Genomic DNA, 22,446 nt, shown 5'->3' on the forward strand with positions numbered 1-22,446 from the left:
CCACTCTAACCCTAAAAGGTAGTACTCAAACAACCGAAGGCAAAATATCACTTTAAGTCGCGCGACGTGCTTAAATTACACGCGCCCTAAACGCGCGGTCACGCTTTTTGAGCCGCACATTGAAAGTTCAAAAATTTCGAAATTTCAAAGATCGTGAACTCATTCGATTTTGCATTATTTTGTTTGATTGACTTGTGTGCGCGAATTGATTTGTTTTTGGTATTATTCAGTAGAGAGGCTTTATATACTATAACTTTGAAAGAAACTCACCATGAAGCATCCAGCTCAAAAATTGGTGTATAACTCAAAATACAATGCTTTGTTTTTGGCTGTGGAAGACCGGATACAAAAGTTTGACGTTGGTTCACAAGAGCTGTTGCTAGAATGGTTACCATCAACATCAGTTCAAACACAAAATGACTTTAATAACGAGCCTAGCAAGAAGAAGATCAAGGCAGATCAGAAACTTTCAGATAACATACGGACGTTAACATGCACGGCCGATGGAGAGTACGCTGTTGCAAGCACAGATGAAAGTAAATCATTACTTGTTTTTTCATCAAAAACCCTTCAACTGCTGAGCACACGGTAGAGATTTTTTTTACTCCACAGACAATTTCCCTAACATTTCATAGTCCGTTCCCAAAAAGGCCCTCGGCCATTGCAGTTACAAGGGACAGTTCTACAATTTTACTAGGCGATAAATTTGGCGATGTTTATTCTGTGCCTGTATTGGCTGATACGAATGCAACATCTACCAGCGCGATATCTAAGTTATCGGAATCTGAGACCGAAAGTGGCGGAGACATCGAACCAATTCTTGGCCATGTCTCAATGTTAGTGGACTTGACAGTAGTGGAGGACAAGGATGGCGACACGCATATTATCACTAGCGACAGAGACGAGCATATACGCGTTTCCAAGTTTCCTCAGGCCTTCATTATTGAGAGGTTCTGCTTTGGCCATGAGCAGTATACCACCTGTAACTCAAATCCAACAAAGACTAACTTTATGACTAGATATGTGTCACAGCTTTTAGTGCCGTTATGGCAACCGAATATTTTAATTTCTGGTGGCGGAGATGATTTTTTAGCTTGTTGGGACTGGTCAACTGGAGAGTTATTAGATAAGTTTGACATTAAATCACGTTCATTCCCCTCAGCCGACGAGCCTAGTACTCAAAATGTTGCCGTATCAGGAATGTGGCAGGTTCCTGAACTACAAATGATTCTTGTATATAACGAAACGTTTGTAATCTCATTCATCGCAAAAGGCAATTACTAATTTTGTGCAGGGCCGAAAAGCTTTTCATACTCAAGCTGAGCGGCGAATCAAAAGCAAATCTACTGTATATTAATGCGTGTGAAGAAAGTTTAGCAGACATTGCAGCCACTGGAACTGGTGGGTTAATATGGATTAGCAAGGCATCAGATGTCGGTGATGCAGACGTTGTGCGTCTGTATAGGTTGCTTGAAGATGGCACGGTAATGACGCTATAAATTTGATTTCTAAAACACCCGCTAACCACTTTTCAGATGACACCGGATGTCGAGATTTCAAATTGTCTGTCTCGAAACAGTTCATTCACAATTTGTTCTCAAGAAACCGTGACGGCGATACGACCGGTAGGTCTTGTGCGAAAACATGCTGAGCATTAATTTGAATTACTCTATTGAGTTTTAATTAAGAATTAACTGCTATTATGCAAACTTTGGTCTATGCTGACCCTACTCTTTGACACTCCTCGAGAAACCAGCCTAATTTAGCTGGATCCATGAATGGCTGAGTACCATGACCAAGGTTTATGATATATCCCTGTTTACCTCCTCCAAAACCAGCAATCATTTCCTCGGTCTTCTTGGAAATAATCTCCTTAGAGCCATAAATTACACCAGGATCGAGATTGCCTTGTAACACCACACGACCACGCACAATCTTGACCGCCTCGACCGGGTCTATAGTCCAATCTAACGAGACGACATCGTATCCACAGTCCGCCAGCCAATCAAGCGAGTACATTGCTCCTTTGGGAAATACAGTGATTGGAATGTGTTCAGTGATTCCCAGCTCCACCAAACGCTTCTTAAAGCCTTTACTAATCCGCTTAAGATATGGCAGCGAGAATTCCTTGAATTCAGCCGGGCCCAATTCTCCTGCCCATGACTCAAAAACCTGAACCATCTACACAGCAGTCAATCCTCACAATTCAAAACGCATCTATATGGCATACCTGAGCGCCAGCGACAACTTGCTGTGCCAAAAACTCGATTGCAACCCCAGTGATTCTGTCTAGCAACTCGTGAGAAGCTTCCGGATGCTCATACAACCAAGTCTTTGCATATCTGAAAAGCTTTGTACCACCACCTTCAATCATGTACACCATCAATGTCCAGGGACCACCACAGAAGCCCAATAGTGGCACTCTGCCCTCCAGCTTGATGCGAGTTTCCGTGATTGACTTAAAGGCCCAGTCAAGTTCTTTCAGAACATCCACCTCTTTTGTTAGTTTCGTCTCCATCTCTGAAGGCTCTCTTAGAGGATCAGTGAAATGTGGTCCAATTTTATCCAAAATCTCGACATTCATACCCATGGCTTGAGGAATCACCATAATGTCACTGAAAATAATGGCAGCATCTAAAACTCCATTATAGTGATTTACTGGCTGTATCGTAATTGTAGACGCTATTTCTGGATTTCTGCAGCATGTGAAGAAATCGTTGTTGGCCTTAACAACATGATATTCTTTTTGCAATTAAAATGGTTCTGTTAACTGCATTACAATTGCAAACTTACCAGGAAGATAACGACCTGCTTGTCTCTATAATTGACCATATTTAGCTTTATAAACCTACTGATCACTTATAATATCATACCATCACCCAAACCGGTGGTCTTTCGACATTCTCGCCTATACTTAATTTAGTTATATGCATTATTGGCATCTCCAATGAAAAATACCTCTAGCTGCCCTAAGAATCAAATCGTTTTTCAATGGTTTAAACTCAACCATTTTTCCCATTTCTTTGTTTTTAGTTAAAAGAATGTCTTTAATTCGAGTCGTAAAATCTAACATGATCTCGTCTGGTCCGTCGTGCGGCTTAAGTTATTAAACTGGTACTGATAGCACGTATTATCCAAACCTAGATATTAAGTAGTACTATTAGACCCTGGTTGCTATAGAGGTACCAGATAGGGGAAGACTAATCGATTACAGTGATTACAAAATAAAACAAGTTGGCTACATTAAATCAGTTAGGAACAAATAGTCGGTTCGCACTGTATTTTAATGGCAGGAACAACAGATCCAGCTGGCAAAATGTTGCTTCAAACCGATGAACGCTCTGCTCCGCCAGCGTACTCTGATAGAGCCGAAGCTTGGCCAGCAAGTTCTTCTATGGAGTCACAAGACCTTACAGAGGAAGATCTGCATAATGCGCATAAAAAAGCAGTGAAAGAGAACTTTGACCTTGCCGAATACGTAACGTTCTTATTGCTTGGTAAGTTGATTTGAGCGCTTCGTGTAGACATGAACTTATGTGGAATAAGGCATTGCCATGCTCTGGCCATGGAACTGCTTTTTAAGCGCAGCTGCGTATTTCCAAGAAAGATTTGAATCCAGCATTTTTTTGAAGGAAAATTTCCAAAGCTGTGAGTTAGTTTGCTGTACTGTTGAGAGCTGTTCACTAATTGATAAGGCATGATGACTACCAGTACTGTCACGGGCGTCATTGCTATGCTTATATTGTCAAATCAGCAGAGAAAAGCAAAATACACATTTAGAATATGGATTGCTTTGGTCATGAATATTATCAATTTTGGTATTCTTGCTATTTCTGCTATTGCTGGTCGGACATGGGCTATAGGGCCATACTTTGTCTATTTGATGATATCCGTATTCTTCTCCTCTCTTGCAACGGCATTCTCGCAAAATGGTGCTTTTGCCATTGCAAACCTGTTTGCTCCTATTTATACTCAAGGTATCATGGTTGGTCAAGCAGTCGCCGGCGTTTTACCATCGATCGCGCAGATTCTTGCTGTTGTTTCAGTTGATGCTACGCGTGTTTCACCAGACGCAGAGTCTTCGTCGTCTGCACGGAGTTCTTTTATTTACTTTTTGACTGCGTCTATTATCACTGCCGTGGCGCTATTTTTCTATCTTAACTTGTACAGGAGACATACTAGAGTGTTAAATCATGTCCCTGTCGTTTTGGGAATTACTGACGGCCCTGACCCAGATTCGTCCCCAGTACTACGACGACATGTCAGTCTGATTACATTGTTCAAGAAATTACATTTTTTGTCAATATCAGTCTTCTATACATTTGGACTGACACTGATGTTCCCAGTATTTGCAAGCAATGTCCTTTCAGTAAATTACACGGAAGGAGTCTCCTCGCCTAGCTCATGGGCGCGCCCTGCTGTCTTCATTCCATTTGCATTTTTGATTTGGAATGTCGGCGATCTGGTTGGACGTCTCATTTGCGGATACCCACAATTCGTGATGAAGAATCCAAAGTCAATCGTTCTGTTCTCTGCCAGTAGGACTATCTTTTTACCGGCCTTTTTCTTATGTAATATCAACGGATCTGGTGCCGCATTTTCTAGCGATTTCTTTTACATGCTATTGCAGCTTCTATTTGGAATCTCAAACGGATACAACTCAAGTTGTTCTATGATGGGTGCTGAGAGTTTTGTCGAAGAGGATGAGAAGGAAGCCGCAGGTGGATTTATGGGCTTGTCGTTAAATCTTGGATTGGCTGCTGGTTCAATTCTTAGCTTTATTCTGGTTGCCTCCATAGAATAGATTATGCGAAGAGAAATCGGTGCTGAGTCACATATACAACTGCGCTGTTGTTTATAATCACTATGCATTGCGGGGCGAAATTTTTATAATGCTTATATACAATATGCTTTAGTTGTTTGGTCTCATCCTAAATGCTTCCATGTACTGTAACCCCGTATCAGACACCGAGAACTTCGAGTCTTTCCTTTGCTTGTCATCCACAACATGAACTGTATCACCAAAAAAAAGTCTGCCTGGAGGAAACCCGGTTGTAGAGACAAATGATGATATGTTAGACTTTGCTGAGCTTAATTCATCATGTCGCAAATCTTCAATCTAATGAAGTGATAAGTATTCAACCCAAACTTCAAATAATGAATTTCATACCTCAACTAACACAAACTTAAAGGCACCAGTCTGCGTAACGTTACCTGTGCGCACTATAAAGTCATCACCGATTGCAAAAGCTAATCCTTCCGCTCTCATTGACTGTCTTAGAAGCCATAAACTTGATAGTTTTGTGGTTATTATGGCACTCATTCCTCGGTCAAAGGCACACATTACTCTTTTGCCATTGTTGGTCCCACCAGACGCCTGGCTGCGAGCTTCATCGATCAAACAAAACGTCTTGTCTGGATGATGCGAAAGATACAACTCTGATAAAAATCGAGGATTGCCGCTGCCTGGCTCTGATCTAGCAACTCCTTGATCCACAACCGGATTCTCGCGTAATAACTTATACTCCAAAAACCATCTACCCAAAGATTTTGGAAACAGGCGAATAAGGTGGTCATTAATTGATGAAACTGTTGCTATATTTGTTGACGCGTCCGAGATCATGAGGAGGCTGACCATTAGCAAATATTCTCATAATCTAAGACTTAAACAACTACTCACCCAGTAACAGGCATTTTACCGCCCTACATTCAATGTAAATCTATAGTATGCCAAGCAATTCCCAGTTTTGCGCTGGATTTAGAGATTCAACATCTAAAAAATAAAGTTTAGTCAAAATTCAGGAGTCAAGCTGATGAGCATCAATGAATTTATAGCCTTAACTGCTTACTTATTTACTTTTAACGTATATCACCTTCACAGTCATGTCTTCCGATAGGTACCCTCAAGAAAAGTCACGCGAGAATTTTCATTCTGCCTCAAGAATGGACGTTCCCAGTGCTTACACCGACAAGAAGGCTGCAGTATGTGGATGGTGGTCTTGATTTACACATCTAACAAAATAATAGCGAGAAAAGGACGAAAGGCAAGCACAGAAAACATATCAAAGTCTTAGAGAGTCGTCGACGTTATATGTTGGAAATCTGTACGAACCCAAAGATGTGAAATGCACTTCACTAACACCAATATTAGATCATTTTATACAACTGAAGAGCAAATAATGGAGTTATTTTCAAAGTATGTAAACTTGTGTTGTGTTGGTTTTACTTTCTGACATTTCATTAGATGTGGTGAAGTCAAAAGAATTATAATGGGCCTTGACAGATTCACCAGAACGCCTTGTGGTTTTTGTTTTGTGGAGTACTATACTCATCAGGATGCGTTAGACTGTATGAAGTACGTTAATCATACCAAACTGGACGAACGCAAAATTAGAAGCGATATTGATCCGGGATTTAAGGAAGGACGGCAATACGGTCGGGGGAAGTCAGGCGGCCAGGTCAGAGATGAATTTAGAGATGATTATGATACTGGTCGAGGCGGATATGGACGAAGAAGTGAACAGTAAATAGAAGTGAAAACCAATTTCAAAAAACTCCAGCAATGCAAAAAAATAAGCATAGCAACCATCACACATCAGGCAGACGGCATAAAGAGCAGTCACCGCTAAACATCACAAACAGATCAAAGTCACCCATAACATCTGCTTCATAGAGAGATACTACAATTGTGTACTCTCCTGACAGTATTGTACTCTGCTTCGTAATAGCACAGCCTATGGCATATTCTCCCGTGTGCATTACAATATCCCGTGGCCGAACACTGCACTCTGTTAGTTATTTCCATCCAACCTCGATACCCAAAACTTGCCTTTGTACTCGTTTGCCATCGCCCCATAGCAATTCGGCATGTACTGCGGTAGTATTAACTGATGTGTCCACAAATAATCGCACCTCTGTCTCAGTATGAACGCTCAGCCGAAACTGTGGATTTCTCCCAAATGAATAGTTTCTACTGCTGCCTCCGGCTGACAGTTCCGTCCATTGACCGCTCACGCTGATGCGATTACTAAATCCATCTGTAGCAGGCAACATCGTGACAGGCAATATTGAATATACAAAAAGCGAAAATGACGCACCACCATTATCCGCGGATTCAGCAGATACAGCCACAGTATATTTTGTTCTTGGTGGTATTGTGACTCGTAGCAACGTCTGCCTGGAATCGACAAATTTTGTTTTTACAACTGAGGATTGTCGAATCCACACAATAGTTCCAGGCTCATTGAACGCATACAGAGCAAGAAATGTTTTCCCTTCATCTTTACTTTTTATGTGCCGATTGAGTAGAACCCATGCCATGACTGGCTCAGCATTTGAATTTTCAATAGAGTATTGAGGACAGAGATCTATAAACAATTAGCCAAATTAAATAGTGTGTCAAAGCTCCATACAAAATGACTTTTCCGCTCGCCCCGATCTATAAACCCATTCGAAGTGCGTCTGAATCTGGTATTTAAATAATTTTGGATTCCAGTTTAAATACAAACTGTTGAATCGAACACATAACTGCGAAAATTCCATCCAAAATGAGCTGTGTGACGATGGAAGCTGGATCGCTAGGTCTTGTAAACTACTGTTTGTGAACACAGTTTCGCTGCCGTCAGTCCATGGATTGCGAAGCAGCACCAGCTTTTTCCCGTTTTCGAGAACTCGTAAATCCATAATAGTATAGTCGTGGTCCCCAACTAGGCGAAAAGATCTTTCTTCTTCTTTGGATAAACTTCCTGTTCCAGCAGTGAGAAGCAAATCTTTAAAGCCCCATGCCTGATATATTCGATCCCATAACGCAACAATGTGTACTTCATCGCTATGTAATAAAATATGTTCTGGTATCCAAGTCGTAAGAGCAAATAAATCACTGGCAGCATTTGACCCCGGAAAATCATATCCTCCCATGACTTTGAGATATGCCTTTTCAACTAAAGCTGGCCATAGCAAATATTTGTTCGACTGTGATATAACATGTATGTACCCTTCGGTGGATGAAACAGGCAGATAATCATCAATAACTACCTTTGGTAGCTGTAAGACAAAGCAAAGATAGCAAAAATACATGCCATACCTTTCTATGTGTACCATTGAAGAACAGCTTCACAACATATTTGCCATCGGTTGGCACAATTCTAGGATAAATTATGTTTGATATCAACTTATTCTGTTAACCTTGTAGGTTGATTCACAGCCGAAATGTCTTACCGGCTTCATCGTCCGTTCTTCCCACAAAACGCACGCACATAAGGACGCAATAACAGAACAGTCTGACAGTATATCCTATAGTAGTTGTAAGGAAATGCTGTAGCGCCAATACTCCCAAATCATCATACTTGACTCATATCTAAAGCGCCATCGCCGAGCACTATGATTTTAGGACCCCATATATCTATTGGACGCCTCCATTCTAAAAACACCTTTTCCTGTGCCTCAGATAAACTCAGAAAACCAGAAGGATCACTAAAAGTACCGGTGTTAGGTCAATTGCTACACAGATATGACAAACATACGTGAATAAAGAGCTCCCAACCTTGGGTTTATCTACAGAGTTAACATCTTCTGGTGACCAAGGTGGATATAAGCCGTTGTTAACTTTCGAGCTTTGTAAAAGAATGTCTTTTTCTTTCGCTGAAAGACTGGGATCAAAGTGAAATTGTAATTCTGTTTTAGCTTTAACAGAAAAATTGTTATCTATATCGGACGCGTTTCGCATTATATCTTTAATTTTTTGAGCGAGGTTTGCAGCAACATTGAATCGTTCTTTCAACAAAACTTTCTCTGATTCTTTCTGCGCCAGTCTTGTCGCATTGATATATTCAGAACTGGCTTCAATTGCCAATGTTAATGCCTTGTTCAAGTCTCCAGCCTGGAGCTCGCGTTTAGATTTTGCTAGTGCATTCTAGTAGTTAAACGCCTGAATAGTCTTAATTCCTCCCAATCCCATACCTTAGCTTTAATCTCGAACGGTTTGTAGTCCATATAAATTAAAGTGTGCTTTGCTATAATAGAAGATAGTATTGGGAAGATGCGTCCCATTACTATGATAACTGTGGATTGAAGGGGTTTAGTACTGACCCCTCCCCCCCTGAACAACCTTGAATGACGTTGACGTTTCAATGAAACCGGCAGTCTCGGGCCGACTTACGAAATGTTAGTTCTCGCGATAACTTCAAACATTTCACGCTAAGTTAATTAGCGCTTTATCTTGCAATTGCTTTCGTTGGCACTATTTAATGTTTCAATAAGGCACAGCTTGTGACTGTACCCTTTTTGAAACCTGAGTAAAATTGTACGCAATTTAAGTTCATTTCTGTCACTTTTCGGGACAATGTATTGATCTGATTGCCTTTTTAGTTATTGGATTCCACTAGATACTTAGCTGTTTAAAATGCCTGCATTGTCGAAAGAAGCACCTCTTCCTGCTTGGGGTTACGCATTATCAGGTGCAACCGGAGCCATATTGGCTAATACCGTCGTGTATCCTTTAGATATGTATGTGGAAACTTGATTTGCCCGAACAGTACTGACGTCTACTGTAGAATCAAGACGAAACTTCAAGTTCAAAAACAAGCCAGGACAGACAGCAGTAACGAGAAGCTTGAGTAAGGTTGCATGTGAAGGTGTACCGACATTGGCTGATAGTTAAGGGAATTTGCAGATGAACACTATAACAACTCATACGATGCATTTGTGAAAATATACAAAAATGGCGGTATACAAGCTTTGTACAGAGGGCTGCCAGGTGCATTGATTGGTGTTGCCTCAACCAATTTTGCATATTTCTAGTAAGGAAATTGGCTCTTTCAGGGATTTAGACTTACATTGATTAGCTGGTACGGATTTCTGAGGTCATCTTACCAAAAGAGGTTCCCACAGATATCAACAGCAATGGAATTGATTCTTGGAGCGGCTGCGGGAGCTCTGGCACAAATGCTTACCATTCCAGTCAGCGTTGTCACAACCCGCCAACAGACTGATGATAGTCCAATAGGTTTTATTCAGACTGGAAAAGACATTGTTAAAGAGGATGATGTTTCTGGATTATGGAGAGGTTTAAAAGCTTCTTTGGTTTTGGTTATCAATCCAGCAATCACATACGGCATGTACCAACGATTCCGAGTCGCTATTTTCCATAATAAGCCGGTCATTACCGCATATGATTCTTTTTGTGAGTGTTAAATATAGGCAAAGGAGAGTATTTGCGCTAATGAAATACATAGTGCTTGGAGCACTATCCAAATCCATGGCTACTGTTGTATCTCAACCGTTAATTGTCGCCAAGGTGATGATCCAATCAAAGCAGAAGCCCGGGCAGCAGCAATACAATTCTTTTGTCGATGCACTTAAGTATCTTGCAAAGTACGAAGGAGTACGGGGTTTATTTAAAGGAATTGGACCGCAAATTTCCAAGGGAATTTTAGTTCAGGGTCTGCTTTTTATGTTCCGAGATCGTAAGTATTATTAATCGCTATTTCTGCCACAAGTAGCTTACATATACAGAAATCGAATTACTTATCATTTTACTTGTTAGACTTATACAGAAATCGCGAAAGCGGACGGTTTTGTTGAAATAACTATGATGTTTCATGAGTCATTTATATGTAAAAATTTTAATTACACGTATATACAAGCCGCTTGATCTGTTACCACTAATCACCTCTATTTGATCATTTGCTCTAATCATCTCTTCTCCACTTCCCAGACGGCTATTGTTTTGTCAAATCCTCCTATGCAAAATCAGAATTAATCCCACAGTCAAGTAATATATCTCACCAGTAACAAGAATCTCCCGTCCGTCTACTATACCAGAATACATGGCCTTGACCTTACCATCATGATACTTTAGCTCCGTAACAACGTTGCCAGTAGAAATTTCAATTCCTCTAATGATTCCGTCATCGCCATTACACCAAACACCCTAAATGAACGTAAGCAAATTGTTAGTTAACACTTGGCGGAATTATCTTACAGATCCTTGAGGTCGCCAGCAGACTCTTCCAGTGGAGTAATGATCCTGGGGAGCTTTTGTAAAGGCGTTCTGCAAAATGGTATCAACGCCAGATTCAAGCATCATGAAGCGCATATGCGGAACAGACGACGTAACAACGCCAACAAACTTTGACTCGATAGGATCAAGAATGATATCCATAGCACAAAATGCAACCCAAGAATTGCTGTCTGGATTCAAGTTATGCCGAGCAGCCTCAATGAGAGTGGGATACAATTTGTAGTAGTACAAAAAGGTCGAGTCTCTTCTTGAGACAATTAGCCTTGGACTGTCGTCTGTGACATTCTTTGGATAGACAAATGCAATTGCTTCCGGGTTGGTAGGAAACGTCAGAACTCCCAATTTTGTAAATCCAAACGATTCTTCCTGATTTCTCTCTAGCTCAATAGAGTACACATGTACCTTCTTATCGTAGCCTGCAGTGGCAACATACTTTCCATCTTTAGAACAAGTAATCCTGACAAGATACTTTATGTGATCTCTCATTTCTGCAATGACATCGCCTGTGGCAACATTCGACACGACCATTCTACCGTCCATTCCTCCAGTCAAAAGTGTGGACTCGTTAAGGACAGCCAATGTCAATACTGGAGACGAATGCAAATGCGTATACAACTTCAATAAATTAAAAGAATAAAAATCAAAGATTCGCAGCGAGCGGTCAGCGGCTGTTGAAATGATACATGGCCGCAACGAGAGTTCAGATGATAGGTCGTCCACTACAGTATGCATTAACAGTTGGGCTACCGTGACAAACAAAATGTTGGACTCCGGTACTTGTTTCGGTAATAATGATCTAAATTGCGGATAAGGAACTGTCCAGGTATTCTCTTTCGTATCTGCAACAACTAAACCGTCAAACTCATTGGAAAGATCAAACATCTTGCGCTCTTCCAAAATACTACAATAAGTTAAAATGATCAGCTGTGATCCCAAAAAAGGTGTTATTACCTCTCAAGAGTAATAGTGTGATCAGTTGGTATCATGTCATCTTCAAGGCCGATTTCTTCCTTCAAGGCTTCTAGGGTCTGTCCCGTGTTATTAGCTGAACTACCTCCGAGCAGTCGTACTGGCCTTTATGTATCCATTATCTCGAAGGTATCGAGCAACTAAAACATGAACGTTGTCTTTAGAAGGCATGATAGTTTAATTTACAATAAACTGTCAATTGGAGTAGCAATACCAAAAGTTCACTTGTCCAGTTCATTGCTCTGGCTGATAATGAGTTAATTCAAATTTAGGTTTGATAACAAAAACTTCCCCTAAACCCAAGAGATTTTTGACAAAACGCCATACAAAATGCGAGCTTGATAATTTAGCGATTAATATATTGCTAAAAATACTACGTTAATCCCAATTAAAAACCATATACGCTACTCTTAGTGTGGTGGTGTACATCAATCTTAGTGTTGAGGCATATCAGTCAAAATCAAGATGATGCGCCCGCCGTCGATTGCCACGAGAGTTCTCTTCTCTGGGTCCGGCTGAGACTCTACTGCCGAAGTCTGAAGCATGGCTATCGCTGACTTTCTTATTATCTCGAGATCCAATGCGGCTGGATAAATCTCTGCTGCTAGTCTCCCCATCGTTTATTCGCTGGGCCAAGTCAGATCTGTTCGATGGTGCGCGGCGAGATCTAGGCGATTCTAGCGCCAAAGAAAGTCTTGAATCGCGATCAAATTTCGGTTCACTGCCACTGTCACGGTCGCGACCTTGACCTTTAGATACCGATTTTTCAGGTGAACGGCTGTCATAACGCCTACGGCGGCGTTCTGGAGACTGTGATCTGCGCCGGGAATATCTCCGTCCTTCATCATAACGATCTGGCGCGTATCTGTCAACGGCGCCGGCATTTGCCCAACTTTTGCTTAGTGGTTTAAAATTGCCTTTCAATACAGACGGAAAGTTATCCACTTTATCTTCATCATTGTCCCTGACATCGATTTTCTCACCTGCTCCGCCACGCACGCGTCGTCTCTCACGACTGAAATCTGTAATGTCCATATACGCCTCTTTCTCTTTGTATCTCCCGCCGTTTCTTGAACTCGGATTGTATCTAAATTAGCCACATTAGACAAGATGCTCTGTTTTCTTCAACTCAACGAACCTGTCATTGTTCTCTTCTCTTGGATCGCCATAAAGAAGATAGTATCTGCTTTGTTCTCGAGAATGTTTCTATGCTGTGTCAGAACAATTAAATAATCTATAACCCATGAGTGCTCGCCATTTTTCGATCGGAGTCCAAAGCGTGACGCACCTTCAGTGCATGTTTACCATTTTTAGGATGAACTTTGGCATTCCGTATTCCAAATTCAGAAGGGGTGCTATCATAGAATTCGGCTTCTGATGTAAACGCGTTTAAAGCAGCAGTAGCCATAGCCCGCGTAGGATACACCAGCACAACTAAGTATTAAAGTCTGTTCGAACGTGTTCAGTTTGCAGTCACCGTACCTGAAGTGTCATCAACCCATTCCACGTCAGGGGGGTTCCCTTCAGTGAAATAAGTAACAGCGTACAGCTTTACGTCTGTGGTAGACATATGATCCACGCCGCTCAGCAAGACGGCATTGGGACGAAGTTCCCATGGCTCTTTTTCCTATTGCCATTGCTATCAGTATACTCAGTTGCTTTATGATTTTGTCAGGAACATACAGAATTGGTCTCCGTTAATTCAGCAGGCGTTTTGTCGTCCATCTCCATTGAGTTCTCATCTGCCTGAAGCAGTTCAGATTCGTCAATATTAATAGCACTATCATCGATCAGAGTCTCCATCTCTGCAGGTTCAGCAGCAGCTACTTCAAGACTCATTGTGTTTGTATTGAATCACAGAGACTTGAGTAAAGTATGGTTCTGATGATTGGCACTACTGGTGCAATGTTTAAGCTTGAAGGCCGGTTAAAACTCGTTCAATTGTAAGTTCAGTCAGATAAAATCAAAAAATATAGCGATATTCTGCCGCTTATCTTCTCTATACTAGATCAATATCGCAATTTATTGAACACTATAGACCGGTCCTCCATCGTATTTACAAGTAATAGGTTTAGGGCTGCTTTACTGCCGCATGAGAAACCTTAAAGGTTTTTGGACATCTCGGTCTGTTAAGCAACATCGACGAAAATGAGTGCAGCAAATGATTTGGAGGCTTTGACGATGGAATTAGAAAACGCAATGAAAGACTTTGGGTCAAGCTTGAGTTCTATTACAAGTGTCGGGCTAAATGAGTACGTGAAAGAGATGTCTATGATAGACAAGGCAAAGGCACATGCGTTAGTATTATATGCTTTAAACTCTGCTGTATTTTGTATGTGTTTATTATTTGCGTTACTGGGTCTATTATTAAATTACCATTTAGCCGCTCTAAAAGTTGGAGGTTATACCACTGTAGATCACGGAGTAATGAGTGATATTTCCCGAGTTCGCACTTATATGGCCAAAATCAAGAATGCTGAAGAACTTGTAACAGGCAGTAAGTTTGGTATTGGCTTAGTATCTAATTGAGATGTCTAACATTCATGCAATAGGACAGTTGCAAGTTGATAAAAAGGCAGCAGGACGATTTATTAAGCATGCTCTATCTGGCAACGACGCGTATGATGATGACCGGGACCAAAAGCGGGTCAAGGCCAAAGCTTTAGCCACAGATGAGAAGGCGTCGACTGAAAACATTCCGGCTATTGGGAACTTTGATGGTGTAAATAATCGCGAAATTGCAAAGAACGTTCAGCAGTTTTTATCAGAGATTCAAATGGAAAATGCCCCCAATACCGATTCAGATCAGGCTACAATAACGACAAACGTAGCAGAGGATATCAAAGAAAATAAGGTGTCATCTAACGCTTCTAAAGTTTCAAAGAAGCAGAAGAAGAAATCGAAGCAGCAGCGACAAGAAAATTGAAAAATACGAGAGCGTTGCTGGTATCTAGCATTAAATGGCGTTCTAGGCTTTTACTACATTGTTTTGCACATTCTCTATTTGGTTTTGTACCGGATCTCATCTCTATTTAGTTGAGGAACGTAAATCGGATGGTATATGCTATCAGAGGTACTTACTTAAGATGTAAACGCTCCAGTAAAATATTATTTCGAGGGTAAGGGTTCTGCGACGCGTCTAATTCCGCGTTCATTGTGGGTTCGCGTCGATTTAACGCGTCGTCTACAAACAACAACTACGCTACTTCGTCCAGGCGGCAGCACGACAAGTTTATCGACATTTATAGAAGTTTGATTGTTGGTCTAGCTACAGAACTGGCGACTCTATCGAAATGGGACAATTGACGCGTATTGAAGTTTCGAACTTCAAGTCTTATAAGTCCACTCAGCTAATAGATTTTGGTACATCATACTTTACTAGTATAATAGGACCAAATGGAGCTGGAAAGAGTAATATGATGGATGCTATATCTTTTGTTCTTGGGATCAAAAGTAGCCATTTACGAAGTAGTCAGCTTAAGGATTTGGTTTACAGAGGTCGCGTCATGAATGAAGACAATTTCACTGCCACTCAGAATAATAATGATCCTGCTACTGCCTCTGTGATAGCCACTTATATGAAGGATGATGAGACTGAATTACATCTGAAAAGATCGTGAGTGTTACAAAGCACTTTGCATAGGCTTGCTAACCACGCGTCTAGAATTACTTCTACTGGAGCCAGCGAATATCGCTTGAATAGCAAGGTTGTGACTGCACATGACTACTCAAGAGCTTTGGAAGAAGAAAATATTTTGATTAAGGCTAGAAACTTCTTGGTCTTCCAAGGTGACGTCGAAGCAATTGCGTCGCAGTCTCCAAAAGATCTGACGCGACTGATTGAGCAAATCTCAGGCTCACTGGATTTTAAAACAGATTATGATAGACTTAAGCTATCTCAAGAGCAAGCTACAGAGGCCTCAAATCTAGCTTTTAGCAAAAAGCGGTCTTACAACACCGAAATCAAGCAGTATCAAGATCAAAAGGATGAAGTTCAAGCTTTTCAACAGAAGCAAGCGGAAAAGGTATTTAGCTTACAGGTGGTTTACGAAGTGCATTACTAAAAATTGCAGGAGTCTGCTGTCATCTCGCATATCCTTTGGAAATTGTACCACTACGACCTTGTTATCGATGATACGAACATACAAATTGAAATTGCCGAGGATAAAATCAACAGCCAAAAATCAGAGCTATCGAAAGCGCAAGAGTTGTTTGATGTCAAGAGAACCAATCATGCAAAGGCTCTACGTCAATTGCAAAAGCAAGAACGATCGATTCGCAAAATTGAGAAGTTGATAGAGGACAAGTCGACCAGCATGGTCCCAGTTGTTGAAAAGATCAAGGTCATCAACACTAATGAAAGACAACGTCTCACTCGTCGAAATGAGATTGCTGCTGATACTGCCAGACAACAAAGCACTGTTACCCAACTAACAACTGATCTAGACGTGCTAGATAAAATTATCGCTGAGTTTGAGACAGAACAACTTACTGCTTCATCGGGCTCCGGTATAACTTTGAGTGAGCAAGACCTCAGTGATTATTCCAGGCTTAAGGAAGCTTTCAACAGAAATGCGTCGAAAGAGAAGAGCCAGCTAGACAATCTTCTTCGGCAAAAGCTAACTGATGAGGATGTTGTATCTGCATTTCAAAGCAAAATCGAAGAGTTTCAGACGCAGAAAACTCGTCTGGCCGAGGAAGTTCGTGACATCACAGTCAGACGCGACCAGGTACAAACAAGTTATACATCTACAGCTAAGTTTTGACTTACATCTACTACAGGCATCCGCGAGAATTAATGAAGACCTTCAATTTGTGACTACAAAAAAGCAGCAATTGAATGAGATGGTGTCCAAGAGACTTCAACAGTCAGCAAAGGAGCAGGAGCTTAACGAGAAATTACAGAAATGTCTTAACGAATTGATTGACGCTAGTGCAGATCGTCGCGAGTCTGAAAGGGAGTTACGCATGAAGGAAACTATTGCTTCACTGAAGAGAATTATCCCTGGTGTTCGAGGACGTGTCTCTGACTTGTGCAAACCGAAACAGAAAAAGTTTGAGACTGCCATGATCACGGTTCTCGGGCGCAACTTCGATGCTGTTGTTGTCGATACGCAGCGAACTGCTACTGATTGCATATCTTACATGAGAGAGCAACGAGCAGGAATTTGTACATTCATTCCTTTAGACTCCGTTGTTGTAAAGCCGGTATCGACTAATTTGCGAGGTATGCATAAGCAAATGAGACTGGCTCTTGACACAATTGACTACGACGGGTCAAATGAGCGTGCAATGCAATATGCTTGCGGGAGCACAGTTGTATGCGATGATATGAGTGTCGCGAAGTTTGTTCGGTGGGATAAAGGTGTTGATGCCAAAGGTTTGTGATTTGCGTTTTTACAAGAGTCTGCTAACAGCTGCGAAGCGGTCACTCTTGACGGTTCGGTCATTCACAAGGGAGGCCTTATGACTGGTGGCAGAAGCAACAGCATACAGACAAAGAAATGGGAGGATCAGGCTGTTAAAGGTGTGTTCATTTATCGTATATTAAAAAGGTCACTAACAGTTTATAGGACTTCAAAGACTTAAAGAAAACTTGATGGCCGAACTGTCTGAGCTTGCCAAAAGAAAGGACAATCTGAACGCCGAGGAAACACTCTCTGTTGATGTCATTGCAACAGACGAGCGTTTAAATTACGAACGAGAACAGCTGGTAAGTACTCTTGTTGAATTTAGATGCAACTAATTATATGAATAGACCGATATTAATCGAACATTGCAATCTCGTCAAAGTGAGCTCCGATTTGTTGAAGAGCAGATAGCGCAATTGGAACCGAAGATTGCGGCGGCTGAGCAGACGTTGACCTCAATCAGTCAACAAGTTTTAACAATTTCGCAGCGCGTTCGTGAAATTGAAGCCGGCATTTTTGCAAGCTTTTGCGACAAGATTGGAGTTAGTAATATTCAGCAGTACGAGAAGTTTCAAGGTAAACTCTCACAAGCAGCCTCGCACAAGAGGTTTGCTTTTACAACGCAGAGGACGCGTATAACTAACCAGTGAGTGTTTTGTTACAGACTGGTGGAATTGACAAGCAACTCACACTTCTACTAGGCTTCGGTTTGAACAAGAACGCTTGGCGGAAACTCAAAAGCGTCTAAGCGCCATTGAAGCCAATATTGAGAAGGAACGTCAACTGGTTCAGCAACTGGTGGCAGAGCAGGATGCGATTGAAGAGCAGATTAGTATTCTCAATAATGATTTAGCTGCTCAACGGGATTCGTATGGCGAGATTAAAGTTCAGGTGCAGCAATTGGCGGACGCAGTAGCCCAATCTAAAGCAGAGGTTCAGAGATTTACAAAGATGGTTGAAAGTAGTACGCAAGCGTTTGTTGTATTGGTATGTATTGCTGGAGTTCGGCATACTGGTATCTAACGTAGCTTGTAGCAAGAAGAGCTTGAGAAAACGGTTTCAGCCAAGGTTTCAGTATTACGTAACTGCAAGGTTGAACAAATTGATATTCCGCTACTCGAGGGCACGTTGGCTGATATCCCAATCGGCGAGGAAGCTATGGACGAAGGCATGGTAGGCGACAGCATGGAAGGTTCGCAAGTCCGGGCTGGGCTGGCACGATCTTTTGGGATCACGGTTAATTACGCATCACTGAGAGAGGATTTGCGGAATGTAAGTTTGATTTGAAAGTGGCTTGAGTGCGGACTAAATAGTTACAGGACGGTAGCGACGAAGTTGAGGAAACTCTTTTAGAAAGCATTAGAGCTCTTGACTCTGAGATTAAGAAGATGACCCCTAACATGAAAGCGGTTGAAAGACTGGAAGAGGTGGAGGGCAGACTTGATGTTACTGAAAAGGAGTTTGACAAAGCCAGACGGGATGCAAAACGCGCCAAAGATGCTTTTAATCAAGTCAAAGAGCAACGGTCAGTACAGTGCAAATTGATTACCTTTTGCTAACATCCATGCAGACTCAATTTGTTTAATCAGGCCTATTCACATATAGCGGATCAGATTGATAAAATTTACAAAGAACTCACCAAAAGCAAATCATTTCCTCTGGGTGGAACTGCGTATCTTACTGTTGAAGATCAAGACGTACGTCTAGTTTCTTCACGATTTCTCGAAAATATTAACAAGATTAGGAACCATATTTGGATGGAATCAAATATCATGCTATGCCGCCAATGAAGCGATTCAGAGACATGGAGCAACTGTCTGGTGGAGAAAAGACAATGGCAGCACTGGCGTTGTTATTTGCTATTCATTCTTTTAGACCGTCGCCTTTCTTCGTTCTTGATGAAGTTGATGCTGCTCTGGATAACGCAAACGTCTCGAAGATTGCAAATTATATTCATGACCATGCTGGACCTGGGTTCCAATTCATTGTTATCAGTTTGAAAAGTGCCTTATTTCAGCGGTCCGACGCACTCATTGGTATTTACCGTGCACAAGTTGAGAACAGCTCACGTGCGCTCACGCTGGATGTAAGAGTTTGTTGTGTTTAGTTTTGAGTATTTACTAACGTTTGACTTAGCTGAAAATGTATGTCGAGGCTTAAAGCTGTTTTAGTATATGATTAGTGTGGAATATGGATGCATGTTTAGATTTATGCTTGGCTTTGATAATATAATAATTTTACAATGTACTCAGGTGTCTTGATTGTTGCGTTTACAGCATAACATAAACAGACGCGACGTGGTCTCATTTGAGCCGCATATATTGTGGTATCGGGTTAGGTGTTATTAGGGCTATGACCTATGACTTTGATTTAGCAGTCACGACCCATCTATTGATCGAGCGGCTCAGCCAGGTGGTGTGTGAGGAACAATCAATATCGTTTTGGTTCAGTAGACAGTGAAATTTGAACAGCTTAAACAACAGACAACATGCCGCCAAAAGTGAGTGATAGAATTAATGGTTTGCAGAGTTATTGTGTTAATGGCGCTTTTAGTTTGATCCCAATGAGATTAAGATAATCTACCTGAGAGCTGTCGGTGGTGAAGTTGGAGCTTCATCTGCTCTTGCTCCCAAGATCGGTCCTCTCGGTTTGGTACGTGAAGTTGCTTAGTGTTTAGAAGATTGCCAGCTAACAAAATTATAGTCGCCCAAGAAGGTTAGAAAAAGTCACAGATGAGTTCATGAATTAGTGATTAATGCTGAGAATAGGTCGGTGAAGATATTGCGAAGGCCACCACAAAGTTCAAGGGGATTCGTGTTACTGTTCAGCTTACAATCCAAAACCGTCAGGCCGCTGTTTCAGTTGTTCCTGCTGCCTCGTCGGTATGAGTCCATTTTGTGGGAATAGTTATGTTCAAGAGATGCTAATGACGACTACAGCTCGTCATCACTGCTTTGAAAGAGCCCCCAAGAGACCGTAAGAAAGACAAGAACGTCAAACACAGTGGAAACATTCCCCTCAGTGAGATTATCAACATCGCTCGGGAAATGCGATCAAAGAGTTTGGCCAAGGAGCTTTCCGGTACTGTCAAAGAGGTTCTTGGAACTGCCCAGTCAGTTGGCTGCAGAGGTATGTTTAGTCTAGTTTAGTGAGATCAGTCGACTAACAGTATGATTTAGTTGAGGGACAAAACCCACATGATATCATGTATGATACAGCATAATGTTCAAGTATTATTGTGCTTTACTAACGTCTATTAGCGATGGAATCAACAGCGGCGATATTGAAAGTGAGTATTTTAGTGACGAATCTCTTGTTTACGAAGCTAACAGTATCGCAGTTCCGGAAGAATAAATGTCCTTTAGGTTTTGTCTCAGTGTATTAATTATTTGCAAAGGGAAATGAGCACTGTACGTATAATTGAGGGGAAAATAAATTCATATGGAAGATATCAAAGTATGAAGTGGTCCTTAATACGGCCCTTTGATCTATGTAGGATGAAGACGATGGCAGACGTTTGCCAACACTCTGGTACACGATGGACTGCCTTTGGCGTCTGTTGGATATCGTGTACCTATTTTGGCGCAAACAAGAGCGAAACGTAGACTGCTTCTTACTCACCGCGTTATCCTAAGTCGTTTGGCGTGGGTATCAGAGGTCCATCATCGAAAGCACACAACAATCGTAATTTTATATTAGTCAAATGATATTATTTATAACAAATTATAATATTTTAGTAGTTTCAATTAACTATATTATATGATAGCTATAACTACTAAGCATGCTGGATACTACTGAGAAAGATGGATGACCTGGTTAGCCCTAAACCTAGTACACATCCAATCATGGCGGGCCTTCGGGAAGTTCTTCAACAGACAAAAAGACCCAAATTCGTCGACTCCATAGTCAATTTTTTTCTCTCGATTCCGTGTCGTGGACAATTATTATTATAAAAATGAGTGCTTTAAGATTGGTTACACGCTCAGTTCTTCGTACCCGGTCCTTGGCGACCGCTTATAAGGGATCGTTCCGAGGATATGCGGAAGTTCCTAGCGACAAGATTAGATTGAGCTTGACTGTTCCTCACCAGGTAAGAGGTACTGAAGATATTGGTGGGGTTTAGTGATTGATAGATCGGTTTAGAGCATCTATGAAAGTGTTGACGTGTAAGTGGCTCTATTTTTGCAAAGTGCCGTATAGACCGTGTTTTCGGTTCCAATGAGATTGTGTCGGCAATTGATAGTGATATTCCTCTTTAATTGTCTGCGTACACAATGGGTATATTGCTGATTGCTGGAAGATTTGAAGGCGGGAATTTTGACATGGAGGAAACGGTCTGAAAGAGCATTAGACTGACATTCTACTTAGTGTCCAAGTCAACTTGCCAGCCACTAGTGGAGATTTGGGTGTTTTGGCTAACCACGTCCCTTCTATTGAGGAGTTGAAGGCTGGTGTCATTGACGTCGTCGAGGAGACCGGTACCACAAAGCAGTTTTTCGGTAGGTTAAACGAGATGGATGTTATTGAGGAACAACAGTTAATGGAGTAGTTTCTGGTGGATTTGCTATTGTTCAGCCAGGCTCCCTACTGAGTATCAACGCTGTTGAGGCCTACCCTGTTGAGGACTTCAGCGCTGAGGTATGTCATGGACAGGTCATAGGTCAAGATTCATAGCTAACAAGGTTCAGGCTGTTCGCACTCAGTTGGCCGAGGCTCAGAGAAACGCTACTTCAGGCAGCGAAATTGATCAGGTCGAAGCTAAGATTGAGATGGAGGTTTTGGAGGCGTTGGCCGCTGTTGCAAAATAAATCGCATACTCAATTCTGTAAAATTCAATGAGCATTTAGAGTTGAATATTAAAGAAGTGATTTGCTAATAAAAAAATATAACAAGAACCTATGTATCTTAAATAGTGGGCTGTATTTTGTCCAGTCTATAGTATAAGGATGACGTAGTGAGGAACTGGAACTTTGCGCTTTACAATCTAGCTACTCTGAATTTTGATTTCCTCGAGCCATGTGAATAAAGAGCACAAAAATACTGGCT

At 41.5% G+C, this 22,446-nt stretch overlaps 13 protein-coding genes across 13 annotated transcripts; 8 read left to right on the forward strand and 5 right to left on the reverse strand.

The window, feature by feature from the left end:
- The first annotated feature begins 45 nt into the window (after positions 1 to 45).
- V1512DRAFT_267826 (uncharacterized protein) lies at positions 46 to 1,709 on the forward strand. Its single transcript, XM_066917357.1, has 5 exons — positions 46 to 588; positions 636 to 971; positions 1,020 to 1,247; positions 1,295 to 1,484; positions 1,536 to 1,709. The coding sequence occupies exons 1-5, from the start codon at positions 272 to 274 to the stop codon at positions 1,656 to 1,658; spliced, it is 1,194 nt and encodes a 397-aa protein (XP_066769372.1). The 5' UTR covers positions 46 to 271; the 3' UTR covers positions 1,659 to 1,709.
- V1512DRAFT_230322 (Uroporphyrinogen decarboxylase) lies at positions 1,633 to 3,053 on the reverse strand. The gene is made up of 5 exons (XM_066913950.1): positions 2,959 to 3,053; positions 2,874 to 2,908; positions 2,794 to 2,818; positions 2,231 to 2,742; positions 1,633 to 2,181 (listed from the first exon to the last, which is right to left on the reverse strand). Exons 1-5 carry the CDS (start codon positions 3,017 to 3,019, stop codon positions 1,717 to 1,719), a joined length of 1,098 nt encoding a protein of 365 aa, XP_066769373.1. The 5' UTR covers positions 3,020 to 3,053; the 3' UTR covers positions 1,633 to 1,716.
- Positions 3,054 to 3,179: 126 nt separating this feature from the next.
- Positions 3,180 to 4,935, forward strand: V1512DRAFT_230324 (nucleoside transporter-domain-containing protein). The gene is made up of 3 exons (XM_066913951.1): positions 3,180 to 3,497; positions 3,547 to 3,648; positions 3,696 to 4,935. Exons 1-3 carry the CDS (start codon positions 3,287 to 3,289, stop codon positions 4,802 to 4,804), a joined length of 1,422 nt encoding a protein of 473 aa, XP_066769374.1. The 5' UTR covers positions 3,180 to 3,286; the 3' UTR covers positions 4,805 to 4,935.
- Positions 4,787 to 5,886, reverse strand: V1512DRAFT_267832 (mediator complex, subunit Med20). The gene is made up of 3 exons (XM_066917358.1): positions 5,681 to 5,886; positions 5,171 to 5,630; positions 4,787 to 5,119 (listed from the first exon to the last, which is right to left on the reverse strand). Exons 1-3 carry the CDS (start codon positions 5,692 to 5,694, stop codon positions 4,913 to 4,915), a joined length of 681 nt encoding a protein of 226 aa, XP_066769375.1. The 5' UTR covers positions 5,695 to 5,886; the 3' UTR covers positions 4,787 to 4,912.
- On the forward strand, positions 5,775 to 6,588 carry V1512DRAFT_267833 (small subunit of nuclear cap-binding protein complex). Its single transcript, XM_066917359.1, has 4 exons — positions 5,775 to 5,982; positions 6,028 to 6,104; positions 6,152 to 6,196; positions 6,245 to 6,588. The coding sequence occupies exons 1-4, from the start codon at positions 5,884 to 5,886 to the stop codon at positions 6,525 to 6,527; spliced, it is 504 nt and encodes a 167-aa protein (XP_066769376.1). The 5' UTR covers positions 5,775 to 5,883; the 3' UTR covers positions 6,528 to 6,588.
- V1512DRAFT_249888 (uncharacterized protein) lies at positions 6,589 to 8,991 on the reverse strand (the record flags this gene model as incomplete). Its single annotated transcript, XM_066914639.1, has 8 exons — positions 6,589 to 6,781; positions 6,830 to 7,367; positions 7,413 to 8,034; positions 8,084 to 8,170; positions 8,218 to 8,292; positions 8,346 to 8,472; positions 8,523 to 8,911; positions 8,959 to 8,991. 8 exons carry the CDS (start codon positions 8,989 to 8,991, stop codon positions 6,589 to 6,591), a joined length of 2,064 nt encoding a protein of 687 aa, XP_066769377.1.
- Positions 8,992 to 9,146: 155 nt separating this feature from the next.
- Positions 9,147 to 10,692, forward strand: V1512DRAFT_288111 (mitochondrial carrier domain-containing protein). Its single transcript, XM_066918131.1, has 7 exons — positions 9,147 to 9,301; positions 9,367 to 9,504; positions 9,552 to 9,614; positions 9,660 to 9,797; positions 9,843 to 10,180; positions 10,233 to 10,463; positions 10,513 to 10,692. Exons 2-7 carry the CDS (start codon positions 9,401 to 9,403, stop codon positions 10,584 to 10,586), a joined length of 948 nt encoding a protein of 315 aa, XP_066769378.1. The 5' UTR covers positions 9,147 to 9,301; positions 9,367 to 9,400; the 3' UTR covers positions 10,587 to 10,692.
- Positions 10,596 to 12,360, reverse strand: V1512DRAFT_230337 (WD40-repeat-containing domain protein). The gene is made up of 5 exons (XM_066913952.1): positions 12,095 to 12,360; positions 11,972 to 12,048; positions 10,982 to 11,921; positions 10,786 to 10,930; positions 10,596 to 10,739 (listed from the first exon to the last, which is right to left on the reverse strand). Exons 1-5 carry the CDS (start codon positions 12,158 to 12,160, stop codon positions 10,693 to 10,695), a joined length of 1,275 nt encoding a protein of 424 aa, XP_066769379.1. The 5' UTR covers positions 12,161 to 12,360; the 3' UTR covers positions 10,596 to 10,692.
- On the reverse strand, positions 12,361 to 14,036 carry V1512DRAFT_293179 (uncharacterized protein). The gene is made up of 5 exons (XM_066918323.1): positions 13,673 to 14,036; positions 13,472 to 13,616; positions 13,245 to 13,423; positions 13,128 to 13,195; positions 12,361 to 13,076 (listed from the first exon to the last, which is right to left on the reverse strand). The coding sequence occupies exons 1-5, from the start codon at positions 13,826 to 13,828 to the stop codon at positions 12,440 to 12,442; spliced, it is 1,185 nt and encodes a 394-aa protein (XP_066769380.1). The 5' UTR covers positions 13,829 to 14,036; the 3' UTR covers positions 12,361 to 12,439.
- A 101-nt stretch (positions 14,037 to 14,137) lies between these two features.
- V1512DRAFT_189647 (uncharacterized protein) lies at positions 14,138 to 14,645 on the forward strand (the record flags this gene model as incomplete). The annotated part of the gene is made up of 3 exons (XM_066913139.1): positions 14,138 to 14,321; positions 14,373 to 14,486; positions 14,542 to 14,645. Coding segments are annotated over 3 exons (402 nt in total), but the record flags the coding sequence as incomplete, so codon positions are not given.
- Positions 14,646 to 15,282: 637 nt separating this feature from the next.
- On the forward strand, positions 15,283 to 19,619 carry V1512DRAFT_281488 (RecF/RecN/SMC; the record flags this gene model as incomplete). Its single annotated transcript, XM_066918001.1, has 12 exons — positions 15,283 to 15,605; positions 15,654 to 16,014; positions 16,063 to 16,719; positions 16,772 to 17,369; positions 17,415 to 17,516; positions 17,563 to 17,702; positions 17,748 to 18,046; positions 18,102 to 18,387; positions 18,436 to 18,672; positions 18,720 to 18,925; positions 18,971 to 19,097; positions 19,145 to 19,619. The coding sequence occupies 12 exons, from the start codon at positions 15,283 to 15,285 to the stop codon at positions 19,505 to 19,507; spliced, it is 3,699 nt and encodes a 1,232-aa protein (XP_066769382.1). The 3' UTR covers positions 19,508 to 19,619.
- A 162-nt stretch (positions 19,620 to 19,781) lies between these two features.
- On the forward strand, positions 19,782 to 21,234 carry V1512DRAFT_267852 (60S ribosomal protein uL11). The gene is made up of 8 exons (XM_066917360.1): positions 19,782 to 19,900; positions 19,954 to 20,052; positions 20,104 to 20,115; positions 20,169 to 20,282; positions 20,340 to 20,529; positions 20,580 to 20,607; positions 20,661 to 20,689; positions 20,741 to 21,234. Exons 1-8 carry the CDS (start codon positions 19,889 to 19,891, stop codon positions 20,752 to 20,754), a joined length of 498 nt encoding a protein of 165 aa, XP_066769383.1. The 5' UTR covers positions 19,782 to 19,888; the 3' UTR covers positions 20,755 to 21,234.
- V1512DRAFT_267856 (ATP synthase subunit delta) lies at positions 21,235 to 22,296 on the forward strand. The gene is made up of 5 exons (XM_066917361.1): positions 21,235 to 21,490; positions 21,544 to 21,566; positions 21,769 to 21,899; positions 21,950 to 22,038; positions 22,089 to 22,296. Exons 1-5 carry the CDS (start codon positions 21,356 to 21,358, stop codon positions 22,206 to 22,208), a joined length of 498 nt encoding a protein of 165 aa, XP_066769384.1. The 5' UTR covers positions 21,235 to 21,355; the 3' UTR covers positions 22,209 to 22,296.
- Positions 22,297 to 22,446: the final 150 nt, after the last annotated feature.

The sequence above is a fragment of the Lipomyces arxii genome (genome assembly GCF_038497795.1).
Source record: "Lipomyces arxii strain Phaff 12-163 unplaced genomic scaffold V1512scaffold_28, whole genome shotgun sequence".
Lineage (NCBI taxonomy): Eukaryota > Fungi > Ascomycota > Lipomycetes > Lipomycetales > Lipomycetaceae > Lipomyces > Lipomyces arxii.

What these genes read in the sequence shown, in the direction of transcription:
- V1512DRAFT_267826 (XM_066917357.1), top strand. Translation starts at nt 272, where the DNA reads ATGAAGCATCCAGCTCAAAAATTGGTGTATAACTCAAAATACAATGCT. An exon ending in CTTCAACTGCTGAGCACACG is followed by an intron (nt 589 to 635) that starts GTAGAGATTTTT and finishes AACATTTCATAG; the next exon opens with TCCGTTCCCAAAAAGGCCCT. An exon ending in ATTCTTGTATATAACGAAAC is followed by an intron (nt 1,248 to 1,294) that starts GTTTGTAATCTC and finishes AATTTTGTGCAG; the next exon opens with GGCCGAAAAGCTTTTCATAC.
- V1512DRAFT_230324 (XM_066913951.1), top strand. Translation starts at nt 3,287, where the DNA reads ATGGCAGGAACAACAGATCCAGCTGGCAAAATGTTGCTTCAAACCGAT. An exon ending in CGTAACGTTCTTATTGCTTG is followed by an intron (nt 3,498 to 3,546) that starts GTAAGTTGATTT and finishes ATGTGGAATAAG; the next exon opens with GCATTGCCATGCTCTGGCCA. An exon ending in GAAGGAAAATTTCCAAAGCT is followed by an intron (nt 3,649 to 3,695) that starts GTGAGTTAGTTT and finishes CTAATTGATAAG; the next exon opens with GCATGATGACTACCAGTACT.
- V1512DRAFT_267856 (XM_066917361.1), top strand. Translation starts at nt 21,356, where the DNA reads ATGAGTGCTTTAAGATTGGTTACACGCTCAGTTCTTCGTACCCGGTCC. An exon ending in ATCTATGAAAGTGTTGACGT is followed by an intron (nt 21,567 to 21,768) that starts GTAAGTGGCTCT and finishes CATTCTACTTAG; the next exon opens with TGTCCAAGTCAACTTGCCAG. An exon ending in TTGAGGACTTCAGCGCTGAG is followed by an intron (nt 22,039 to 22,088) that starts GTATGTCATGGA and finishes AACAAGGTTCAG; the next exon opens with GCTGTTCGCACTCAGTTGGC.
- V1512DRAFT_230322 (XM_066913950.1), bottom strand. Translation starts at nt 3,019, where the DNA reads ATGGGAAAAATGGTTGAGTTTAAACCATTGAAAAACGATTTGATTCTT. An exon ending in GATTCTTAGGGCAGCTAGAG is followed by an intron (nt 2,909 to 2,958) that starts GTATTTTTCATT and finishes AATTAAGTATAG; the next exon opens with GCGAGAATGTCGAAAGACCA. An exon ending in AGCAGGTCGTTATCTTCCTG is followed by an intron (nt 2,743 to 2,793) that starts GTAAGTTTGCAA and finishes AATTGCAAAAAG; the next exon opens with AATATCATGTTGTTAAGGCC.
- V1512DRAFT_288111 (XM_066918131.1), top strand. Translation starts at nt 9,401, where the DNA reads ATGCCTGCATTGTCGAAAGAAGCACCTCTTCCTGCTTGGGGTTACGCA. An exon ending in ACCAATTTTGCATATTTCTA is followed by an intron (nt 9,798 to 9,842) that starts GTAAGGAAATTG and finishes TACATTGATTAG; the next exon opens with CTGGTACGGATTTCTGAGGT. An exon ending in TACCGCATATGATTCTTTTT is followed by an intron (nt 10,181 to 10,232) that starts GTGAGTGTTAAA and finishes TGAAATACATAG; the next exon opens with TGCTTGGAGCACTATCCAAA.
- V1512DRAFT_267852 (XM_066917360.1), top strand. An exon ending in CCAGTCAGTTGGCTGCAGAG is followed by an intron (nt 20,530 to 20,579) that starts GTATGTTTAGTC and finishes AGTATGATTTAG; the next exon opens with TTGAGGGACAAAACCCACAT. An exon ending in CAAAACCCACATGATATCAT is followed by an intron (nt 20,608 to 20,660) that starts GTATGATACAGC and finishes AACGTCTATTAG; the next exon opens with CGATGGAATCAACAGCGGCG.
- V1512DRAFT_267833 (XM_066917359.1), top strand. Translation starts at nt 5,884, where the DNA reads ATGTCTTCCGATAGGTACCCTCAAGAAAAGTCACGCGAGAATTTTCAT. An exon ending in ACGTTATATGTTGGAAATCT is followed by an intron (nt 6,105 to 6,151) that starts GTACGAACCCAA and finishes CACCAATATTAG; the next exon opens with ATCATTTTATACAACTGAAG. An exon ending in ATAATGGAGTTATTTTCAAA is followed by an intron (nt 6,197 to 6,244) that starts GTATGTAAACTT and finishes ACATTTCATTAG; the next exon opens with ATGTGGTGAAGTCAAAAGAA.
- V1512DRAFT_293179 (XM_066918323.1), bottom strand. Translation starts at nt 13,828, where the DNA reads ATGAGTCTTGAAGTAGCTGCTGCTGAACCTGCAGAGATGGAGACTCTG. An exon ending in ATGGGTTGATGACACTTCAG is followed by an intron (nt 13,424 to 13,471) that starts GTACGGTGACTG and finishes TTTAATACTTAG; the next exon opens with TTGTGCTGGTGTATCCTACG. An exon ending in TGGACTCCGATCGAAAAATG is followed by an intron (nt 13,196 to 13,244) that starts GCGAGCACTCAT and finishes GACACAGCATAG; the next exon opens with AAACATTCTCGAGAACAAAG.
- V1512DRAFT_267832 (XM_066917358.1), bottom strand. An exon ending in TTAAGTTTGTGTTAGTTGAG is followed by an intron (nt 5,120 to 5,170) that starts GTATGAAATTCA and finishes TCACTTCATTAG; the next exon opens with ATTGAAGATTTGCGACATGA.
- V1512DRAFT_230337 (XM_066913952.1), bottom strand. Translation starts at nt 12,160, where the DNA reads ATGCCTTCTAAAGACAACGTTCATGTTTTAGTTGCTCGATACCTTCGA. An exon ending in GAGATAATGGATACATAAAG is followed by an intron (nt 12,049 to 12,094) that starts GCCAGTACGACT and finishes AACACGGGACAG; the next exon opens with ACCCTAGAAGCCTTGAAGGA. An exon ending in CACACTATTACTCTTGAGAG is followed by an intron (nt 11,922 to 11,971) that starts GTAATAACACCT and finishes AACTTATTGTAG; the next exon opens with TATTTTGGAAGAGCGCAAGA.